The sequence below is a fragment of the Citrus sinensis genome, chromosome 9, assembly GCF_022201045.2.
Source record: "Citrus sinensis cultivar Valencia sweet orange chromosome 9, DVS_A1.0, whole genome shotgun sequence".
In the NCBI taxonomy this organism is placed as follows: domain Eukaryota; kingdom Viridiplantae; phylum Streptophyta; class Magnoliopsida; order Sapindales; family Rutaceae; genus Citrus; species Citrus sinensis.
The window spans coordinates 3687736-3711461 of record NC_068564.1 but is presented as its reverse complement, the minus strand read 5'-3'; the positions used below and the strand labels follow the sequence as shown (position 1 = coordinate 3711461).

General features: G+C 33.4%; 5 protein-coding genes across 6 annotated transcripts; 3 read left to right on the top strand and 2 right to left on the bottom strand.

Moving 5' to 3' along the window:
- Positions 1 to 1404: 1404 nt before the first annotated feature.
- LOC102624263 (uncharacterized) lies at positions 1405 to 4973 on the top strand. Of its 2 annotated transcripts, none has more exons than XM_052433693.1 (7): positions 1405 to 1969; positions 2058 to 2322; positions 2400 to 2455; positions 2617 to 2740; positions 2827 to 2933; positions 4593 to 4662; positions 4763 to 4973. In XM_052433693.1, exons 2-7 carry the CDS (start codon positions 2238 to 2240, stop codon positions 4840 to 4842), a joined length of 522 nt encoding a protein of 173 aa, XP_052289653.1. In that variant the 5' UTR covers positions 1405 to 1969; positions 2058 to 2237; the 3' UTR covers positions 4843 to 4973. The 2 variants fall into 2 exon arrangements, with proteins under 2 accessions (XP_052289653.1, XP_052289652.1); XM_052433692.1 differs by having other exon boundaries at positions 2055 to 2322.
- Positions 4974 to 5758: 785 nt separating this feature from the next.
- Positions 5759 to 6673, bottom strand: LOC102623982 (21 kDa protein). Its single transcript, XM_006490031.3, has one exon. It carries the CDS (start codon positions 6599 to 6601, stop codon positions 5999 to 6001), a length of 603 nt encoding a protein of 200 aa, XP_006490094.3. The 5' UTR covers positions 6602 to 6673; the 3' UTR covers positions 5759 to 5998.
- An 8430-nt stretch (positions 6674 to 15103) lies between these two features.
- On the bottom strand, positions 15104 to 15865 carry LOC102623691 (21 kDa protein-like). The gene has a single exon (XM_006490030.4). It carries the CDS (start codon positions 15788 to 15790, stop codon positions 15200 to 15202), a length of 591 nt encoding a protein of 196 aa, XP_006490093.2. The 5' UTR covers positions 15791 to 15865; the 3' UTR covers positions 15104 to 15199.
- Positions 15866 to 18602: 2737 nt separating this feature from the next.
- Positions 18603 to 19357, top strand: LOC102623387 (21 kDa protein-like). Its single transcript, XM_006490029.4, has one exon. The coding sequence runs from the start codon at positions 18633 to 18635 to the stop codon at positions 19260 to 19262; it is 630 nt and encodes a 209-aa protein (XP_006490092.2). The 5' UTR covers positions 18603 to 18632; the 3' UTR covers positions 19263 to 19357.
- A 3014-nt stretch (positions 19358 to 22371) lies between these two features.
- LOC102623113 (pectinesterase inhibitor 4) lies at positions 22372 to 23217 on the top strand. Its single transcript, XM_006490028.4, has one exon. It carries the CDS (start codon positions 22443 to 22445, stop codon positions 23067 to 23069), a length of 627 nt encoding a protein of 208 aa, XP_006490091.2. The 5' UTR covers positions 22372 to 22442; the 3' UTR covers positions 23070 to 23217.
- Positions 23218 to 23726: the final 509 nt, after the last annotated feature.

Below are 23726 nucleotides of genomic sequence, written 5' to 3'. Positions count from 1 at the left end.
AAACATGTGCAATCATCAAAGAATAAATTGATCATGTACGAATAAATTAATAGATTGATTATTAATGGGTTAGTGTATGGTGTTGAGACTTGGATTTAACAAAAACTATATAAATATATGGTATTTTATTTTGGTAAGTATGTCATGTAGTAATATAACCTAATAAGAACCTCAGTTGTACTCACTGTTAATTAAAAATATGTGCATATACCAACCCATTAATTATACATGACTTATCATGCCTTATAATTTTCCAATCACCCCAGTTGTACATGAAATGAAATTTAAAATTTCAATAAGTCCGCTAAATTTACATGTCTAACATTTCGAGAAATAACTAAAGTAATTAGTATAAACAAATAAAGTTTTCTCGAGATTTTTTAATATCTTGATAGGATACACTAATGAACATAGCAGTTAAAGAGATTACAATCATTTTATTCTTTTTTTTATTTTGAAAGTGCTTTCTTCCTCTACAAAAGCATATATGTATACATATGAGGACTGTCTGCATATGATAATTCCATGAAATCAATTAGGAAAAAAAACATATCAATGAAAAGAAATTGACTAGAATAATATATGAAGGTCGTGTAATACATAAGCATTGTGTAATCGTGCAGTACATATAAGTCGTGTAATACACAACTGAAGGTCGTGAAGGTCCTGTAATACATGATTGAAAGTCGTGTAATATTACAAAAAGTCATGTTATATACGACTGGGCATCGTGTATTACATGAACTCGTGTATTGCACAACTATGAATCTTATGTTACATGACATTACACAACCAAATTGTGTGTTATATGAACAAATTATAATAGGCACAATCCATCAATTTTTCATAATTTGCATGCATCAAAACAACTAGAAAGTTGTTTTTGAATATGTTATGAGAGACACACAACTAATTAATCTATTTTTTCAATATAAAACCCTAAATTTTTTATTTTTCCCTAAATATCAATAAGAAAACTAATTACAAAGAATTACTTACCTTAAGTAGTTAGATTCTGACAATTTTGTAATAAAAGATCAGCTCTCCCCGCGATTGTGCAACAACGAACTAGGCTTCTCTTTCTCAGTTGTGGCAGCTTCCCCTTCTCATGCTCGATTTGCTCGTGTTGATGTTTGATTTAGCATGTATGGAATATGAGTGTTTGTTTGAGTAGAGTAGTTGTGTTTGAGTTGGAAGTGCTTTAAAATGAGGACAATTTAATAATTTGATGTCAGTTTTTAAAGGGTGTCTATGAAAATTTTGGCAAATTCTATTTTTAGAGTATTGAAATAATTTTAAAAGTATGACGGTATATCTGCTACAATTCCGTCGAACTCTAGGGACTGCTCTGTAAACATGAAGATCTTAATAAAATTCCACAAATAAGCCCCCTCCACATTGTGCTGGAGCAACCTATAACTTGAATCAGTTGCTTTCTACCTTTTCGTCGTCGCCTCAGGAGTTTGCCTTCTCTCATTTTTCAGCCGCTTTGCTGCTCTCCGCACTCCTTTCACATTCCCACCTTCCTGGGATCAAAAAGCGCTTGCCTTTTAATAAGCAAACAATTTGACCGGATCCGCACATATCATCACGTGGCGCCCCATCACCACGTGCACCAACCATATTAATCCATATCGTCGTCAGTTCTCACGATTTACCCAGTTCTAGCCAAGGAGGTTCCTGATGATGATCATTATTCGCATCCAACGGCTCTGATTTAACATCCGACCCCGGCTCATTCTCACCTTGCTGTTGCTGCAGTTGATTCTGCTCTTCTTCCTCTTCTCTCCTCGCACACTTCGCCCCAATCGACACACCAAACAACCTCGGAGTCAGATCCAACTCCTCCGCCTCCTCCACCTTCGCGCCGCCTCATCGGCCTTCCTCGCCGGCAGTACATCCACCGTCTTCCCCTCCGGCAGACTTACGTTGTCCAGCTGACCGGACGCGTAATTCGTCATTAAAGCGAGTATGTTATTACACAATCCTTTCAACTGACTCAACTCGTTATTCAGTTGCGCGTTTTCTTTTCTCAACTTTTCGTTCTCTTCTAGAAGCTCCGGCATCGTCGTACAACTCGTAGTTCTAATCACGGTCGTAGTCGGCACCGCCACCGGCGACGAATTAGCTGATATCACCTGTTCCTCGCCGGAGTTCGTCGGCGAAATCGACCGTGCAACCGCAGCGACCGTCACAGTCCCCGCCGTGGCAGCTGTGAACCAGAACAGGGAAACAAGATGCAGCAGAGAAAATCAACTGCGTCGGGGCGGCCATCTGGCACCGACGGATCTGATTTTTCGTATCGGATGGTCGTCGATTCCCGTAAGTTTTCATTTTTATGATAACAGGATCATAAATTCAGTATATGCATTTGATTTGTTGGTAAAATTTAACAACAGGATACACAAAGGTGGCTAGAGGGAAGTCTCGTCTCTCTAAACTCATTTTCGCTCAGGTACCTAATTTTTTGGTAATTTTACTTGTAACACTTTGTGGGTTTGTTGAGTTTGAACTGGGTCACTGAGCTTTAGTAGGTTCTTTGAACTTCTTATTTGATTTGATCAATTGGGTTTAATTCAATTTTGCTTTTGGATTTGTATATGTTTGTGATTGCAGGCTGCCATTCAATTGATAGGATTGTTGTTCACGTTTGTATTAAATTCGAAGGAAGAGGGTCCCAATCCACTTTCTCTTTCCTCTGCTTCTCTTGGATTGGTTTCTCTTATAATTGGAGAATTAGGTTGTTGTTTAACTTCATCATTTTCCTTTAATTTTTGTATGTGACTTGTTGGTTCACGTAATGTTGAATATCTTCATGTACTGTAGGTCAAAAGCGCAGCCGAGTCAGTCTCTTGAGAGTTTGCGTGGTTGCATCGTCTATTGCTGTGCTTCTCTCTGTATTTAGTGTCGTCAGGACTAATTCAATTTTAGAGGTCAGTTATTATTATTATTATTTCACTTTTCAATTTTTTCAAAATTGTGAGGGAAGTTTCATTGTTTACAAGTGTTAATTTATCTGTTTCGGTACATTGCTATTTGTCTTTTCAATTGCACTAGTTTCAAATGGAACTCCCATCTTGATAGAAAACTTAACATTGTTGTTCTTGATGGATGACTGCACTTAGTAGTCTAGCCAAAATAAGGGGCAGTGCGTTAGAGTATGAAATGACTGGATGACAGACATGTTTCTAACATGTTGTGGCATTTAGATGAAGAAGACTTGTGCCACGCAAAATTAACTGATTTTGACTTCTAACAAGCAATTCTCATTCTTCCTGATAATATTTAGAATCTATTTCTACAAACCAATAAATATTAATTGACTATGACATATGGTGTTCGTTGAAGTATTGAAGTCCTTTTTTCTTTTTCCAATTCTGGACCAGAAGTTCGTAAAAATGCCCACTAGCTTGTGTTATCCTATTGGTATTTGGGAAGTATTCGCAATGTCAATCAAGTAGAGTGTGTTATTGCTTAATAGTAGTTGCCGCCTTAGAATAGGTAAAGTTGAGTTGGTTGAAGAGCCCTACTTATGTATTTTTTAAAATGTGAGAAATTTGTATCTTTTTTTGAAGTTGGATATGTTGGGTGTGCACTGGAGAGTAAGATTTATATGGAATACAGTAGATTTATATGGAATACAGTGCTCTGATGATCTGCTAGCATTATAGAGTGATCAAGGAGTTTTTGCAGAAGTGTGGATTTTTCTGTTGAGTCTTATTGGGAATATATGTGTGTTAGAGACCCTTTTTCTCAAGAAGTTCTTGTTGTTCCATTATAGAAGCTGACAATGTTCAAGATTAAAACAGTTCCATTTTTGGTTTCTACAAAGTGGCTTGAGGAAATATGGAAATGGATCTTATTGTTGATAAAGTTCATGGGGAAGTAATTTTAGTTAAGTGAGGATGGACTGTCTAGCATTGACTTAATTCAACGAATTTGAATTCGGTGGTGCTTATTTTTCTTAACCTTTTTTGTAAAACAGCAAGAGGACATGAGGGGCCCATGGGAAAAAAAATGAATACCTTAACCCTGGGACATCATTGCAAGTTGGTATCACATTTGTTTATTCATGCCTAATTTATGATGGCATTTCGAAGTGATGAATTTTGCACAGACAATCTTCCTGATTGGTTTATCTATCAACATACAATACTTATCCTGTCATGCTGGAATTCCTAAAATGGATAATCCAGTACTTATTTAATGCTAGTTGAGTTATTTTCTAATAAACAGAGTACATAAGTCTTTCAGGTCCTATAGAATTCTACCAAGAATCTGGATGTTATATCTCCTTCCACCACGGATTAATAATGTTGTAACTATTATAATTTCCAGAAATCATTGTGAAAGAAGGGAATAGGGTATAGATCTACTTTATATATTTATCAATGGTGAGTATGCTCCCCTTCAACTCATATGTTCAAAATGGTTACTGAGTTTGGAATTAGAAAATTGGATCATCAAGACTACAAATGCATGAATGCATGCTTAAAGAAAAATGATTTTCATTTCATCTCAAAAGTTATGTTGCAGAGGTTAAGTAGCGGTTCTCTCAAGCTCTCTGACTGTAATATGAATCTCTTGTTTAGGTTATAAACAACCCAAGCATCTGGGAAACAAAGAAGTTTGAACTTCTTGAAACTGCACGTGTTCTGATCGGTAAGTTCACTGTCTTTATGTTAACTAGTATATCTGTTGTCATGCTTGTGTCATAATATCTATATAACCTAAACACTGTTTTCTATGTATCCTTATACAGGATCATCGGTACAGATATTTCTTGTCAGCACTACAATTTCCCTCGTTCATAACATGTCTCCTCCCAAGAAATCTTCTTAGTAGTTTCCTATAACTTAAATATTTTTTTTTGGGCGGGATTGTATCTTCAAACTGAGCTCTGTTTTGGCTGGATTGTAACTGCAAAATCACTTAATATGTCAATGGTTAAAAGAGGAATTTACTTTTGTCTTTCCAGTGGTTTGCTTTACATCTTTTCTGTCTCAAGGAGCTTCTCGATGGGAATATATTTTTGTGCCTGTACTGTAGTTTTCATTATGATGAGACTTCTTTTTCTTCTCTTTGTCCTTTATAAGCATGATGCAGAACCATGCCTCTCTGACCCACATCTGTTTTAATCAATCTAAGTACGCTCATGAGCATGTCAGCTTTCATAAAAATCTTGCTCCACTCATTTGCAAATTCGAAACACAAACCACTTTAGAAAATTGTATGGTGAAAGCATTTACTGCTCTTATTTGGTCAGCCTCATTGCATTATAATCTGTAATTCGTGAACAAGGAGAGTGGTTGGGCTGGCTTAGAGTGTGCTCTCTGGTGCTTTATTGAGAATGAGAAGGAAACAAAGAGAGTTTGGGACCATGGGGCCATGCCAATGCGGCAATGCCCACAATTTCTTTGCTTAAGGAGTTAGCAATAATGTTTTAAAGTAAATAATAGTTGTATCAGTGCTTTGCAACTGGCACCATATGCTTTTGAGCAAATTGAAATGTAGATTGAAATTCACACACTAACCAAAATGATAGAATAAAGCCAAATATTCCTTAGATTTGTTACACTACCTACTAAATGATAAATTTTCTTGGCGATCACGAAAAATTTCCTAGTATTTGATTGCACAGCCCAACTAACTACAAGGTAAGAGCAGTTGTGGTTTGGTTGATAGTTTTTTGTTTGTCCAATTTTTCTCTGTTTACATGTGATCATAACCTAACCTCTAATCAAACAGACCATGCAACTAGCTAACAAGTTCAAATTTATATTTAATTACTATATAGTACAAATTTACATTTACAAAGCCATTTGCCAACGCTTCTTCGACATCCCTAACAGAAAAGGAAAATAGATAAATCCAACTTTTTTTTTCTGGATCTGTTATTTGCTTGCAGTAAAGATTACATTTTCATAAATCTGATCTCCACAGGCAGGATTAATACTGCATAAATCACTTACAATAATGGAGCTAATCATGAGAATATCTAACCGCGAAGAGAAGCATAACTATTGATCAAAGCCAAGGCATTGCTAGTCATATGAGCAATCTTCACAATCTGGGCCCTCACAACTTTCCCATTCACCGTATTCTTCTCAAATCCATCGCTGCAAGTAGTCTCATCAGTCAAAGCAGCACTAACCCAAGTCTGTATATCACTCATTGTAAGTTCAAAATTTGAAGCTTTGATCAGACCCATTTCGCCAATGGACTTTCTGAGCTCATCAACTGAATCACTCAGCTCCTCCAAGCAATCTTGCATGGCATCCACCTCTCTAGGCTTCATTCCAGGGCTTTTCGACATCTTTAACATGACGGCTGACGTTGATTTAGCCATTGCAAGGGTCACGTTGAGGGATGCATGGGCGAGGAGCTTAGGGCTTGTTTGGATTAAGCTTGCATGTCTAGCAAGGGATTTATAGCAAAGTGTTGGATAAGTTGTTGAACTGCAAGATGTTTTGATGAACCTTCTGTCAGCAGCAATTTTAGAGGGGCAATGTCTAGAGGCTGAGCTTGAATTTAAGTAGGAAAAAATGGCTAGTAAAATGAGAAAGTATTTAAGCATATGATTTGAGGATGAACCTTCCATGTCTCTCTCTCTGACCTTTGAAATTATGAGCAAATGAAGTGAGGATTGAGTTATGTGATGAAAACGGAAAGGAAAGGGTGTCCATTTTATAGGGCAAAAAGTGCTACAGTCAAGAATATCAATGGGACCCAAAGTTGACAACTGGTAGCCAACGTTCAAGAACAATGTACTAATCCTTCAAAGCTATTTTAGATTCTAATCGAGGCGAGTGGTGAATTTGAACAAAATTCATCTTGAAATTAACGGAGTAAGCTCCTCTCATAATCTCGGTTTCTCCATTTCAGTAGCAGGTGGTTAACTGGTTAAATTCATGACAGTCCTTTGCTCTCTTATGCTAGAACTTTTGCAAATAAACCCATTCCAGCTACAAAATTTCGGCAGCGAATGGTCAATCGACTATTCTGAAAATTGTAAAGAGTAAGTAGTTAAAAGGAGAAATATCAATCTCTGAATAAAGAAAATTAAAGAACCAAGCGATAATAAATTTGTTTTTGGCAGGAGATATTTGTATCTGATTTGATCTGTTTTGATCGATTATTGTTATTAATTAAATAGATTTATGTATCAAAATTTGATTTAACCGATCTAGTGCACTTCCGTGCTCACACTTTCTTTCTTTATTATTGGAACGTGTAACGCTCAACAGATTCTAGAGTTTATGTGCAACTGTTGGGTTATTACTACTCATTTTGCTTTTAGAATGTCGACAGCGGGCCCAAAAGGAAGGCGGGAAGCCAATTCCAAAAATATCTGAGCACAATCAATAATTGATCCCGTCCTTAACTCTCAAATTGTGCAGATGAAGTTAAGGCGAAATTAAATCCAATGCTTTTTGAAAGATAGGAACAACATATTGGTATTCAAAACTGAACCGCATGTTGAATCCGGGAGCCCACAAAATGACCAAGTTGAGGGAAAGGTTTCAACTAGGGATGGCAAAACCCCGGGCCGAGTCCGGATATTGCAATGACCGGACCCTACCCGGATGCAACCGGTCCTGGTATGGGTCCGGGCCGAGTTTTAATCCGGGTACCCGAATTTATATTTTTTAATATTATATGTGTATATTTTTTATTTTTTTGGTAATTTTATAAGTTTTAAATTTATTTCAATAAAATTTGACATAAAAATATAAACTTTAAGTGTTTAAAACTTTATATATGTATAATAAATTAGTCAAATAAATATAAATATTTAAAATAATATATATTTTATAATATTTTTTTAATAAAATCCGGGTTTCGGGTTTATCAAGTGATGCCCAAGATCGACCCAGCTTCATACCCGGCCAACAACGCCCGGGTACGGTCCAGGTCCGGACCGGGCAGGTATTTTTGCCACCTCTAGTTTCAACTTTGGCCTACGGGCTACTGCTACTGACCAAGGAAACTTAATTAAATTTGGAGATATATTCTAAGAAAAAATCTCTTAACAAGTTGTGTGAGTGTACCTACAAGAAATAATATAATTCGATTCTATCCTTAAACTCTCAAATTGCAAAACAAGTTGAGGAAATTGGCCTCACGTTTGCCCCAAAGAAAGGAATGGAAAGCTGAAGAAATGCAGTGCATTTTAATTTCAAAATTTAGCTGCTTTAGCCGCGTAGGGTCTGTCTTAGCCACATCTCGGAGCCCACTAGTTTCAATTTGCATGATAAAGATTAGGGTTGTCAATGGGACGGGATGAGATGGGATTTATCAATTCCAGTCTCATCCCGTATATGCAAATGGGATGAAAAAACGTCTCATTCTTGTCCCTATATTTTTTTTGAAACAAAAATATATCTTAATCTCGTCCCAAAAGAGATGGGATCCTGCGGTATCCCATCCCAATTGAAAAAATTTTCATTCTTAATCGATAATGAGACGGGATGGGACGGAATTTGTCAATCCCACTCTCGTCCCGCATATGTAATTGGGATAAAAAAATATCTTACTCCCGTCCCTAAATTTTTTTATGGGACAAAAATATGTCACAATCCCGTCCCAAATGGGATGGGATCCCGCAGGATCCCATCTCATCAGAAAAAATTGCCATCCCTAATAAAGATTGCATGATGCTGGGCTTGGGACCAAAGTGCCACTATCTTAAGGAAAGGAATGGCGTGGGGGACACTCCCACAATTTTCGTATTTTAGATTTAAAAAATAACTATACAAAAATTCCCATTATTTTTAAATAATTGAAATAATGAAAATTTTTTGGATTTTTTTTTTGCATTGACTTAGATCTCTTTATAGACCAATCAGTTTGCTTTAATATAAGTTTAATTTGATTATTTTACTCCTATAACATAAATTTACTAAATTCTTACAAAAACATTTGTTATGTATTGTGCCGCAATAATTTAGATATTTAATTTTATAACTTATATAATCTAACACTTTTAGATGAAATCCAATAATTTTCAATACCCCTGTTTATATGATATAAATTTGACATCCAATAAATTCAATGCACAAATGAGCATACATTCTCTTTTTGCATGATAATGGCTATGGAAAACACCAATTTGCATGTGGGGAGGATGATAGTTTGGGAAAATACCCACATAATTTAAGATTAGTTATTGGGTTAAGAATATAAGCAAACATCTCTCAATTTTTAAGTATAAGTTAGGCTTATTGTCATCTATAACATGAACTTAAATGATTAACAATCAAACCCAAAACCATGAAAATGAGTCTGAATCAGTTAATCTACGCCAAGAAATAAAAAGGATAAGAAAAACGAGGCTTTCACTACTAGTCCGAAACACAAAAGTGTAAAAGCGAGTTTGATCAGTAAGTTAGCTAAAATCTAAATCTGCCCTCTACCTATATGAGCAAGAGTTTGAGAAGCAAATTTTTTTATTTCAACGCCTTAGGAAATTTAAACCGTTGAGCCAACTGACACCCTCTGTACTTATATCGGCGAGAATAACAATCTATTAATATGTAGACTTAAAACACTAAGCCGGTCGCAAAAGACAAATATTTTAAAATGACTTATCAACATAATAGTGATTAGTGACTTGATTTAAACAGTGGGACCGAAGGAAGAAAAGAGGCTCTGACCATGGGACCATAATAATGCCCATAATTTCATTGCTTAAGCAGTGTGCAAATAATCTTTTTTCTAAAATAAGAGTTTGCAACTATTGATTCGTTTGCCTGCTTAATTGTTCAGCATTCGAAATAGCCTCACTTGACAAAATAACGGAATAAAGCAAACATCCTTAGATTTGTTGGATGACATATACCCACTAAATATATACATCTCACTTTGTTAGTGTACCACCATGAAATGATTCAGCCTTAGATCAGGTCACATCTTTCTTTCGACCCAATCAATTTCAAGAATAAAAGAGAAACTCATAAGTTCTTGAGGAAATTCGTCATGAACTCAAGGTAATGTATAAAATTTTAGATTGATGTGACATTTTTTTAGGGCCTTCATATCATCGTCTGTCACTAATTTAGTGGAGCAATTTTCGCTTGGTCAATTTTCGCTTGGTTCATAGCTACTTGTTCGTCCAATTTTTCCTCTGTGCCCACGTGATATTCTCTTGGATTTAACTCAAAGCTAATTATCATAGTATGTTTGCATCTACCAAGTTAACATTTACAACTTTACTTAGGCCTTGTTTGTTACTAAAGTATTGGAACTTTCAAGTGATAATTACTTGTAAAAAAATTATAATTATAAAATAAAAGTTGAAAATATTTTGTAAATATAACTTTTAAATAATAATTTTTTTTAAAGTAAAGATTTTATCATTTTTTCATTATGAAATTACGAGATCAAATCAACTTACTTTCTAAACCACAATAACTAATGTTTACCAAATGATTTAATAAGTTACAATAGAGCAAGCTCAATACCAACCAGTGCCTAACACATCTTCGACGTACCACCACTCATTTCAACATCTCTTTACAGTTCTCATTTTGTCTTACAGTAGGAATATATAGGGAAATTTATAAAAATAGCTATAATATTTTTACATTTTTTAAATTTAACCCTTCAAACTTTTTTCTATCATAACTAGCCAAATACTGAACTTTTGGATCAAATTGCCCTTGCCACTTTCATTAAATTTTCAAACAATGTGATTCTTATAATACTCAACACTCTCAACAAATCTTAACACTCTCAACACCCTTAACAAATCTTAACATTTTCAACACTCTCAATAAATCTTAATATTCTCAACACTCTCAGCATAAGCATAAGAAAAATATAAAATCATCAATTGAAGAGCATTCTAAAGGTTATTTTATGTTCTTACACATATAAATTTTTAATGGATTAAGTCTATGGTTTAAGTTCAAAATTGACATAGATTTTGTTGTAAATGTTGTTATTTTTCATTTATAAAATACTGTAATTTATTAAAGTAGTTAGATTTGAGTTGAGAAAAAAAAATCATTGAAAACAGTAGAATTCGAGTTAGAAATAAAATTCAAGTTATGTGCGACATGTTGAATTATGTGCAACAAGCTAAGCAATAAGTGCCTGTCGCACATAAGTACAACTATATTTTTGTGCGACAAGCACCTGTTGCACATAATTCAGCATATCGCACAAAATTATAGTATGTGCGACGATACTTTTTAGAAGTCATAACTTAAACTACATGTGTTTATTTTTTGCGTATAATATACCGTTTCAAAGCTTACGAGGAGACGAATCAAACTCATAACGTTTTCGCTGGTCTCCCCAATGATCAAACCAAAAATTAGCGTCATTTTAAATGTGATGAGCACCTATTGCACATAAAGTTGTCTATCGAACATATTCTCCATTTTTGCGACATCTATGTAAAATGTGTCGCATATTTACTTTATCATGTTTTGTAGTATGTATATGCGACACATTTTACATGGATGTCGCACAAACAGAAAATATGCGACATCCATGTAAAATGTGTCGCATATACATACTACAAAACATGATAAAGTAAATATGTGACACGTTTTACATAAATATCTCAAAAACGGAGAATATGTGCGACAGACAACTTTATGTACAATAGGTGTCTGTCGCATTTAAATTGACACAAATTTTTGGTTTGATCATTGGGGAGACCAGCGAAAATGTTATGAGTTTGATTCGTCTCCTCGTAAACTTCGAAACGGTATATTATACGTAAAAAATAGACACATGTAGCGTAAGTTATGACCTCTAAAAAGTACACGTCGCACATACACGTTGCACATACTGTAATTTACAAACCAATAAGTTTGCTTTAACATAATTTTAATTTGACTATTTTACTCCTATAACATAAATTTACTAAATTCTCACAAAAACATTTGTTATGCATTGTGCCGCAATAATTTAGATATTTAGTTTTATGACTTATATAATCTAAAACTTATATAATCTAACATTTTTAGATGAAATCCAATAATTTTCAATACCCCATGTATATATGATATAAATTTGACATCCAATAAATTCAATGTACAAATGAACATACATTCACTTTTTGCATGATAGTGGCTATGGAAAACACCAATTTGCATTTGGGGAGGATGATAGTTTGGGAAAATACCCGCATCATTTAAGATTAGTTATTGGGTTAAGAAAATAAGTTAGGCTTATTGTCATCTATAACATGAACTTAAATGATTAACACTCAAACCAAAAACCATGAAAATGTGTCTGAATCAGTTAATCTACACCAAGAAATAAAAAAGATAAGAAAAACGAGGATTTCACTACTAGCTAGTCCGAAACACAAAAGCATAAAAACAAGTTTGATCAGTAAGTTAGCTAAAATTTAAATCTGCCCTCTACCTATATGAGCAAGAGTTTGAGAAGCAAATTTTTTTTTTCAACGTCTTAAGAAATTTAAACCGTTGAGCCAACTGACACCCTTTGTACTTATATCGGCGAGAATAACAATATTTTCATATGTAGACCTAAAACACTAAGCTGGTGGCAAAAGATAAATATTTTGCCACTCTAATACTTAAACACTAACTATGAATTAAGACAAACCAAAACATGTTGTATTCATATATTAAACAAATAATATATATCTGAATAAATTGTGCCACTCTAATACATATATTTCAAGATTGATTTCATACAATATTCTTATATATTAATATGAGATGGCTCTGATACCAATTGTTGGAGAAAAATCAGTTTTTAAAATTTTATAAAAATTTTTAAGATCACTCTCATACAATATATAAGAATTTGTAATCTAAAAATCGTACCTTGAAAATTCAATTTGGCTTTTTCTACTGAAGTGATTTAGGCTCCCAGATCACGATCCGTCACCACTACTCATGTTAGATCACGATCCGTCACCACCACACTTGTTAGATCACGAACTGTCATCAAGAATCTTCCAGATTATGACTCAGGTTTAATCTGCACTTGACGTGTATGCACCTTTATCACCACTAATGCAATTAGCACGAGAAATTTTTTCTCTCAAAATTAGAGAGAAAAATATTTTTCTCTAATTTGTATAAAGTGACTCATATCTTCTTTTAAGAGAAAATAAACCCTTTGTGTATTTCTATCTAGTGGAAACCCTAGGCTCCATATTTATTTATTTTTAATTCTATTAAATCCCTTTTGATTTAAATTAAAAAATAATTAAAACGAAAGTCACTTTACTTGTTATTGTGTTATAGGGGCCCACCTTGTAAAATAACACAATGCTCATTACACTCAAGCATATTAATGGAGTCTCCCACTACATAATATATTTAGACTTTTGACCAAAATAGCTAGTTATCTTCCTTATTAATCCAGTAGTGGTGCTGGTGCAGTCAATTAAATGAGCTAACCCGGGGATCATTTTGAAACATACAATAGTAGCTACAATAATTAGGCCTGTAATTAAACTAGCCCAATTATTTAATTCCAAATCTATTCCACTAAAAGATTGGAACTGACCTCCATAATTGTATGCTCGAATAATAAATCGTCCCAAGCCACATTTATTTCTTTACTGTATAATCTTTTGTACCACATCATTAATTAAATTGATATCCCAATTATCCAATCAATTTAATTACATCTTGTTCCTTGATTCTTACGGGTTTTCTCTAATGATCATTTTCAACATACTAAATATGTTGACACACTCTGGTTAGAGAATTCTATGATCAAGTGCCGAAAACCTATCAAGAGATGAGTTGTACAAATTTTATATTGTTAATCTATAACTCCAATACTTATAATTGCTCCCACCAAGATACTGGGTAATCTTGACTATAAGTATGTATCGTGCCCATTGGTAACTCAAATGAAATAACAATTACATTCATGAAATCATAATTAACTCAATATTAAGATTATAGTAAAATCAATGTCTATGAGATTTAATAAGTCTGACAGTCATTTTAAGGTTAATTAAATCTCATATGTGATCCAGTTCAATGTAGTAAAACTACATCAGTAAATTCATACATGATTAAGACAAATCATTCAATGAACTTACTACAATCTAAACATAAATAGAGCGTCCAACTTTATTTATCAACTACGAACTAAATTTATTTAATCATAAGATAACTTGTATTTATATCTTCTGTGAATTCATATGATGATCACATAAATACATATAATATGATTAAACAGACATTTTTCAATATATATTTATGCAATTGAAAATACCTAAAATGTTTTATTAATAAAAAAACAAATTAATATGCTTTAAAAGAGCATATAATCCCAACATCTGGCAACCTGCTTAATTGTTCAGCATTCGAAATAGCCTCACTTAACAAAATAACGGAATAAAGTAAACATCCTTAGATTTGTTGGACGACATATACCCACTAATTATATAAATCTCACTTTGTTAGTGTACCACCATGAAATGATTCAGCCTCAGATCAGGTCAAATTTTTCATTCGGCCCAATCAATTTCAAGAATAAAAGAGAAACTCATAAGTTCTTGAGGAAATTCGTCATGAATTCAAGGTAATGTATAAAATTTTAGATTGATGTGACATTTTTTTAGGGCCTCCATATCATCGTCTGTCACTAATTTGGTGGAGCAATTTTCGCTTGGTTCATAGCTTCTTGTTTGTCCAATTTTTCCTCTGTGCCCACGTGATATTCTCTTGGATTCAACTGAAAGCTAATTATCATAATATGTTTGCATCTACCAAGTTAACATTTACAACTTTACTTAGGCCTTGTTTGTTACTGAAGTATTGGAGTTTTTAAGTGATAATTATTGTGGAAAAAAAATTATAATTATAAAATAAAAGTTAAAAATATATTGTAAATATAATTTTTAAATAATAATTTTAAAAAAAATTAAAGATTTTATAAATTTTTCATTATGAAATTATGAGATCAAATCAATTTACTTTCTAAACCACAATAACTAATGTTTACCAAATAATTTAAGAAGTTACAATAGAGCGAGCTCAATACAAACAGCGCCTAACACATCTTCTACGTACCACCACTCATTTCAACCTATCTCTTTCCAGTTCTCAGTTTGTCTTACAGTAGGAATATATTAAAGATACATGACCAATATTAAATAGAATTTTATTTCCTGACAAAAGATTAACAATATACACATATGTGAGTTAACATTAATGCTGAAGCTCATCATCATCACAGTTTCTAATTAAGCATGAAGAGAAGCATAACTATTGATCAAAGCCAAGGCATTGCTAGTCATATGGGCAATCTTCACAATCTGGCCTCTTACAACTTTCCCATTAACCGTATTTTTTTCAAATCCATCGCTGCAAGTAGTATCATCAGTCAAAGCAGCACTAACCCAAGTCTGTATATCATTCATTGTGAGTTCAAAGTTAGAAGCTTTGATCAGACCCATTTCGCCAATAGACTTTCTGAGTTCATCAACTGAATCACTCAGCTCCTCCAAACAATCTTGCATGGCATCCGCCTCTCTAGGCTTCATTCCAGGGCTTTTCGACATCTTTAACATGACGGCTGACGTTGATTTAGCCTTTGCAAGGGTCACGTTGAGGGATGCATGGGCGAGGAGCTTAGGGCTTGTTTGGATTAAGCTTGCATGTCTAGCAAGGGATTTATAGCAAAGTGTTGGATAAGTTGTTGAACTGCAAGATGTTTTGATGAACTCAGTGCTAGCTGTAATTTTAGAGGGGACATTTCTGGATGCTGAGCTTGAGTTTATGAGGTAAAAAATGGCTAGTAAAATGAGCAAATATTTTGATGATGAAGATTCCATTTTCTCTCTTGCTCTTTTTCTGAATTCTGAATATATGGGCTATATTGTGATGATCATGAGACGAAAATGGGGAGAAAATGTCTCCATTTTATAGGGCAACAAAGTGCGACAATGAATACATCAATGGGACCCTAATAAATTGAACCTGTGGCCCAGCGGCCAAGAAAAGTGTGCTAGTACTTGCTACATATATTGGTTTTAATATAGGCAAGTGGGTGAGTAGAAACAAAATTTAGCGACAGTTCAATATGTCACGGATCCCATACAGATGCATAAAAGCCGAGACGATGATGTTCACTTGAATTATTATCTGTACAAGATATTTTGTGAATCAAATTAAGTGTTTCTTTAAAGCAATTTATTTAGTTATATATGTACAAATAAATATAATGCAACTCTCGTTAGGATGTTGAAAACAATTCAATTGATTCCAAAACCGACTGATTTGATGAACGATTGAATTAATAGGTTGCAGCGAAATTTCCTCCGCTCAAGTACATTTTTGATCGGTTTCAATGATTTTGATAAATATAACCAGTTCAGCGGGTAGATTGAGTTGCTAATTTTTTTTTTCCTTGATAACTAAATTTGTTAAATGGGAAAAAAATCTCAATGGTTTTGCGCCGACAAAAGACCTTTATTATTGTTATTATTATTCATCGCCAAAAAGTTGTAATACATATGAAATTAAAGCCATTTGAACAGAAAACGACTAGACATATCAGAATGTAACATTGGACTGCTGAGTGCACACACTGATAAGTTTGAAGATGCTAAGAAAATGTGTGACCGTGAAACGATAGTCCATCCTATCCTTAAATCTCAAGTTGTGGTTCAAGTAGCAGATGCTTATAAAAGCAAAATGCAAGTAATTAAGCCGAGGAGAACGGCGGATTCCGATTTATAACTGAGCTGCTTTAATATCGGAGCCCACAAATACCAACTTAATGATATACGCCCAGTTCACACTGAATGGTCCTGGGACCGACGTTAATTTACTAGTTGATGAAGTTGATTGGTTGCCGCACAATCAACTGAGCTGCTTGTATTGTTGGTATTTGATTGCAATTATCAATGTATAGTATGTGTTTTAATAACTCTTTTCAAACTGCTGCCGCTGGTCTTGAAAATTCTAGCAATTCGTGGATTCAACCGAGAAAGTAAGCTTCGTTTATTTGTTATTAATTTGTGACTGCTCCCAAGTCGGTTCTTCAGGCCACACAAATTTGAAGGCGAAGCATTAGGGGATCTTGGATTCTTGGGTACCCGACCCTGAATAGCTTACTATTTTTGTTTCATTTATATCGAAAATTCATGACTTTGAAGCATGGAAGAGACCCTACAGCTGTTTTCATTGTGCATCAAATTACCATCACGAAAAACTTCGGTGCTATGGAGTAATTGTCAAACTTCTTTAATATTAAATTGAACCTTCATTATAAATCAGTGATAAATTGATAATTTCCCTAATCAGGTAGTGTGATCGCTACCCATAAGGTCCCCTCTACATTCAACGATCTTCATGCCCGCCTCTTAAATAATTACTGAACGAATGGAGAAGATATGGGGATACAGCAAAATTTCAGAAACGGCTACGGAAACGTGGATCCCCTCCCCATCCTGTCACAATGATTTATTTATTTTTTTTGTTGGGGGGGGGGGGGGGGGGGCCCCCAAAATTAGATAAACACGAAGTATTTGGTAAATAAAAACAAAACGAACTATTGGTTGAAAAACTACTGGAAATCAATTCTGGTATATCGTATATTGAAGGATGTGATTCAAGGAACCTGCCGACTGCCGAGTGATCAAAATAGCAATTTTTTATTTTTATTTTTTTGCGATTATATATTTACATCATGTTTGTAGCCCATAACGTAATTAAATATCTCTGACTAAAGAATTATGAGTTATGGCTTATCTAGCTAAGAATAAAGTGTTTTGAAATATTTTTGAAAAAATCCGCATATAATGGAAACTCCATTTTCGAAAAAAGGACTTGATGCTAGAATTTATGAATCGATATTCTCTAATAAAGGATTTGGATTCAATGTTGAGCTAATTTGTACTCAATTCTTCATAATCTTTTTGTTGTTAAGAAAATGATAGGTCAATTTAGTATTGAATCCAAATATCCCTGTTATATGTTAATTTTTTTAATTTTTCTTAACTTCGTTCATTCTTTACCTATAAATATCTACCTAATATTTATTTGATATAAACGCAAAATATGATGCAAAACCTGTTTAACCTTTATGTCTCCATAAGTTAGAAAAATGCAAGATGGTGCACTCATTTTAATTGTTAGAGCATATATAAATGCTAGTATTGCTCTTGTATATATCTAGATATATCGTATGGACTCAACAAAAAGAAATAAATTTTCCACAGCCGGATGTCATATTAGTTCCCATGATACGTACCAAAGTTCTTACAATAATGACGCTATAATAGAATTCATGTATTTGTACTAACATTGCATTTACCGTACTTTTTTTTTTTGTTTTTTGCTTTTTTCCCTAGCTTTTATAACAAATTTTACCATCCAATAATTCAAACAATCTCACACGCTGAAAAAGATCATTTACATAAGTTGAAATAAGCCTCGATGTGGCTCTATAAAATTTTTTGTCTATACTGTCCTGTGGGTATGAAAAGATGATCGAGGACCACATGCAAAAAATGCCAACAATTTTGTTTCTCCCTACCCTATCTCTTATTCTTCTGCAATAATTGAAGAAATTATATGCCCCACAATTACCCTCAAATTTAGGGCACATTACCCTATATAAAGAAGGGCTCTTGCCCTTTTTCTCATCACACCTCAACTTCTATTATTATAATGGAATCTTTCACAGGCTCAAAGTTTCCTTCTTGCTATAGCCTTGCCATTATTATCACTCTTCTATACTTTTGTACTACAACAACATGCTTGCCAACTAGATTATTAGTGCAACAATCACCAGTGAAATCCAATTCCAGTAGTACAGAGTTTATTAAAACTTCATGTAGGGTAACATTGTATCCCGATTTATGTTACAATACGCTTTCGTCTTATGCTAGCACCATACAAACAAACCCTACGGAATTGGCCAATGCAGCACTCTCAGTGAGCCTAAATGAAGCAAAATCTACTTCGGCATTGGTGTTGAAGCTATCAAAGGGGCTGGAATTGCGGCCGAGAGAAGCCGGTGCCGTGAAGGACTGTGTGGAGAACACGAGAGACTCGGTGGATGAATTGCAGCAATCGTTGCAAGCAATGAAAGATCTGAAAGGACCAGAATTTGAGTTCAAAATTAATGACCTACAAACTTGGGTGAGTGCTGCTTTGACAAATGAAGATACTTGCATGGACAATTTCGAAGGGAATGGCGTGAATGGGAAAGTTAAGGACACTATTAGAGGACGTATTGTAAGGGCTTCTCAACTAATTAGCAACGCATTGGCTCTCATCAACCAACTCAATCAGTAATTGCATGTACTTTGTATCATTTAATAAGTACTTGAAACCTTGTAATTAACTTGTAAAGTTCATTTAATCAATGTAGTGTTCATTTTCAGTACTTATGTACCCACTTGTACTTATAGTAATTTTGTTTCTTCATTTTATCCAATTCATTAATATGTATTATATAATTTTTTAAAAATAGGTGTCTAACGTGAAGTATGATACAATAATTTATTGATAAGATAAGATCGTCAAGGACCTATTATCTACATCTTAAATTATATGAACACAAATCATCACTACATGAATAGTGCAGGTATAGTATCATGAATTAAGAAGTAAGCGACTTGATTCAGTTGATTGTTCATTAGGACATTAATTATGTAGAAGTCTTTATCATGAGAACCTTTCAATTCAAGGGTCCTCTTTTATGTATAATCTCAAAAAAATCTTCTCACAGATTCAACCTTTCATGTTCTGAAGGATTGATCCTTTCTTTTAATGTCTGAATTTCTACTAAAAATTAAATTAATCGTATCATTAAAACATTAAATTAATCATATCATTAACTCACCTTTGATTGAAAGTAGAAGAATATATGTATTTTTTTAGCGCCTGTGACTGCCAATTACAGTATAAAATTTGCTTAAAAAATACGCCATCAGATACATTAGATTCAAAACTAATCATATATTCGTTGTACGATATTTCTAATATCAAATGCATATCTACTAACATGTAATCTTAAAACACAGGTTATGGGTGTTCAATATCCAATTAAACCAATCAATCCAATACAAACCAGTTGAATTTTTGTCAGACTGGCCTTTTGATTGGATTGGATTACAAAATTAAAAATCCAATATTATTGGAGTTTATGGATTTATTTGTTCAAATTCAATATAAACCAATACAAGCCAACCAATTAATTTGTATTTTCTTTATTTACTTTTTTAAAAAAGCTACATGTCACTTTTATATTTAACTTGTTAAAAAAAATAAAATCTAATTTCGTATGACTGAATATTCAATAATACTATAAAGTACAAGCTGCAAGCCGCAACCAATGGCTTCTTTCAATATTCAAATTTCAATTTCATTTAACCATATGATAATAAAATATATGAATTATGAAATATTAAAGGAGCTGACATTTTTTTTCAATTGTTAGTTTTTAGAACTCTGAAGTGTCAATTGATGACTTTTATTTGTAAATTTTTATTTTAATTGGATTGAACACATTGATCGGATCCAATTAAAGTGGATTTGACTTTTTATTAATTTGAATTATACTAAATTTCAATCAATGATTGGATTGAATTGGATCCAAAATATAAAACCTAATATACGATACATTGAACTTAAATTTGACAAAATTCAATAAATTTAAACCATTGAACACCACCCTCAAACGCATTAACATAATTCATCATTTAATTGTTCCAAAATCAATTAGAATTATGGGCCGCCTACATTGCAAATATAAGTAACTTCCTCGTTACTCTTTTCAAATATTGCATAGCACTTATTACATTAACACGTAAATTGAAAATACGACATAAAAAATTGTTAAAGAATTATGCCAATCCAAAATAAAATCTCCACAAACAGCGGCTGCCGTTTAGCAGCGTTTCACGCAATGTTTAGACGACATGTGCAATGTCTTCTCGATGATAGACGATACCTTGACTTTCACTAACAAGCTCATGCCAAATTAATGTGACACGTGTCCCGTCCTTATGGGGTGGGGCACATGGGCCTTCCATAGACCCCCCCCTTAGCCCTCACCTGTTGTGTTTATCCCTTCAACCGTTGGCTAAACGAGCCGCCAATATCACGTGCCAGAATTTCCAAACAATAAAATATATTTTTCTTTAATTTGACTAATTCATCCAGACCTCCATTTTCTCTTTCTCGAATGAACCTAGACTCTAATTAAATACTTCATTTTTTTGTTTATTTTTTAAGTTGTTATTTCACAACTTAAAGTTTTTACAACGCTATTGCTGAAAAAAAAAAACTTTACAATATTATGAATTAATTTTTCAATAGTTCACGACATTGTAAAGTACTTAATATCACGTAAAATCCTAAATTTGTATTTTAAAAATAAGAACACGCACACTTGAAAATCATTATACACTCACTCTTTATAGCCCAATAACAAAGCTATACAGAGTATAGCTTTGAAAATTATGAATATACAAAAAGATATCTCCCTCTATAAAATTAGGACAAAATAATATGTTCCTTAAGCATAATTGAGTGGCATCTTTTGAACTGTAAGTTCAATTGCTAGCTAACAATAATATATATACGCTTGAATTTTGAGAAGGCATGAAAATATTTTTGTTAGATACGTAATTAAAGAAATCACTGGTATTATAAATGGATTTTTACTTAGCTAGTTACCCCTTTATGCATGTTTAAACATGCAATTTTGTATTGGATGAACCACATGTGAAGGGCTATGCTCTTGCACGAACAGCTTGCAAATGCAGCAAAATATGTATAAACAATTACAGGCTGACACATTAACAGTACACAAAAGAATCATGCAAATCGCTTCCTCATTGTTATTTGACATAATCTCCTTACGAGGCTTATTCTCTTATGCACGTGCAACATGGGAGAAAATGATCAAATTCCACATGATGTTTATTGAAATTAATCTACCTTTTTCTCTAATTTTTCGAAAGTCATCAAAATTTTCCTGCCACTGAAAAGATTCAGTTAATTTAATAATTTATTTTATTTTATTTTTTTGGTTGATCAACCATTTTGACAATAAAATTAATCACAAGTTTGGTTATGAGGGTAAAATAATAAAAGACAAAAAAAAAATTGAAATTTAACCGTCCGCTTTAATGGTATGAGAGTTTTGATGAGTTCGAAGCATAAAAGGAAAAATGATTAATTTACCGAAATAATAAGGGGTTTTCATTTTCCTCTGGAAGATCTATTCTACATATCATGTGCCATCTCATCTCCCACGCTTACATGTCATCTTTTTCAATGCCTTAGACTGCTAGGTTACTTGTCAATTATTATTATATTGCTGTACAAGACTTAAAAGAGTTCCAAATTATTCTGCATTCTAAACATGTCATCTGAGAGAGCATGAGAGGCTGCCTATAAAATGGGATCTTCTCTACACTCTTTTCAATGCAATTAAGAGGTTAATTCAAATTAAAAGATTGGAACATGGAAGCTAGAAGTTTTACAATCCCATCATGTTCACGTCTATTCTTTGCTCTCACCGTTCTTCTTCTGATTTCAAATATCAACCCAACATTAGCTGGAACGTCCACAACAGCCAAATCTAATTCCCTCAAAATCTACAAGAACTTTATCAAAACGTCTTGCAATTCAACATTATATCCAGCCCTTTGCTACAAGTATCTCTCATCGTACGCCTCCTCCATCAAAACTGACTCCGTAAAGCTCTGCAACACAGCCTTGACCGTAAACCTAAAAGCCGCGAACAAAACCTCTGCCCTCGTAACAAGCATGGCCAAAAAGGGGGGATTAAGACCTGCGGAAAAAGCCGTCATTGAAGATTGCAATGAAGAAATAGATGACTGCGTCGATGAGCTCAGGAAAGCTTCCAATGTATTGGATAATTTAAGAGATGCTTTGAATAAGGAAGATCAAATGGCGGACATCAAAACATGGGTTAGTGCCGCAATGACGGATGAAGATACGTGCATGGATGAATTTGAGGAGAACAATGTAAGGGAATCTGTGAAGAACAAAATCAAGAAGAGTATTGTGGATCTTCGTAAAATAACAAGCAATAGTTTGGCACTCATCAACAGACTAAGTAATTAAATTAATCCTATATCTTAGTTCTTAACTTGTGCGCATTGCTATTTTTAGCTCTTGGCAACACAATTTATCTTTTGTTTGATATGTTAAGTATGGTTTGTTGTAATTAATTAAGAGTGATTTTAAGTGATTAACCTCTTATCATTTTGGATTTGTGAGTAACATATGGTAATCTAGCTGCTTTGATTCTATAATTGGTAATAAATATTTTTAGTTAACATAGTCGGCATAGCTTTCAATTACATGCAACCATCATATTAATTTACGGTTAATACTATATTACTCCTATATATACAACAATTAACGTTAGGTAATTAACAATTTTAGTTTTTTTTTTAATTCAATCACTTAAGTCATTAAATCTGTTTTTTTTTTCAACTTTAAAAAAAAATCATTCATTAAGTTATTAAGTTAATTCTTTTAACTTTTTGCTTAATCTAAAAAGTCTAAATGATATAATTAAAAAAATTCTCCAAAATATTTCATCTAATTAATTATTTTGCATCCTTACATAAATGAAATTTAATAATTAGCATTATTATCCATCTTTATAACTTGTGATAATATTGTGGTAGACTATTATTATTTTTATCTTTTTATTTTCTTTAAATTACCATTATTTATCTTCATAATTTTTTATGAATATTTTTGTTATAAAAG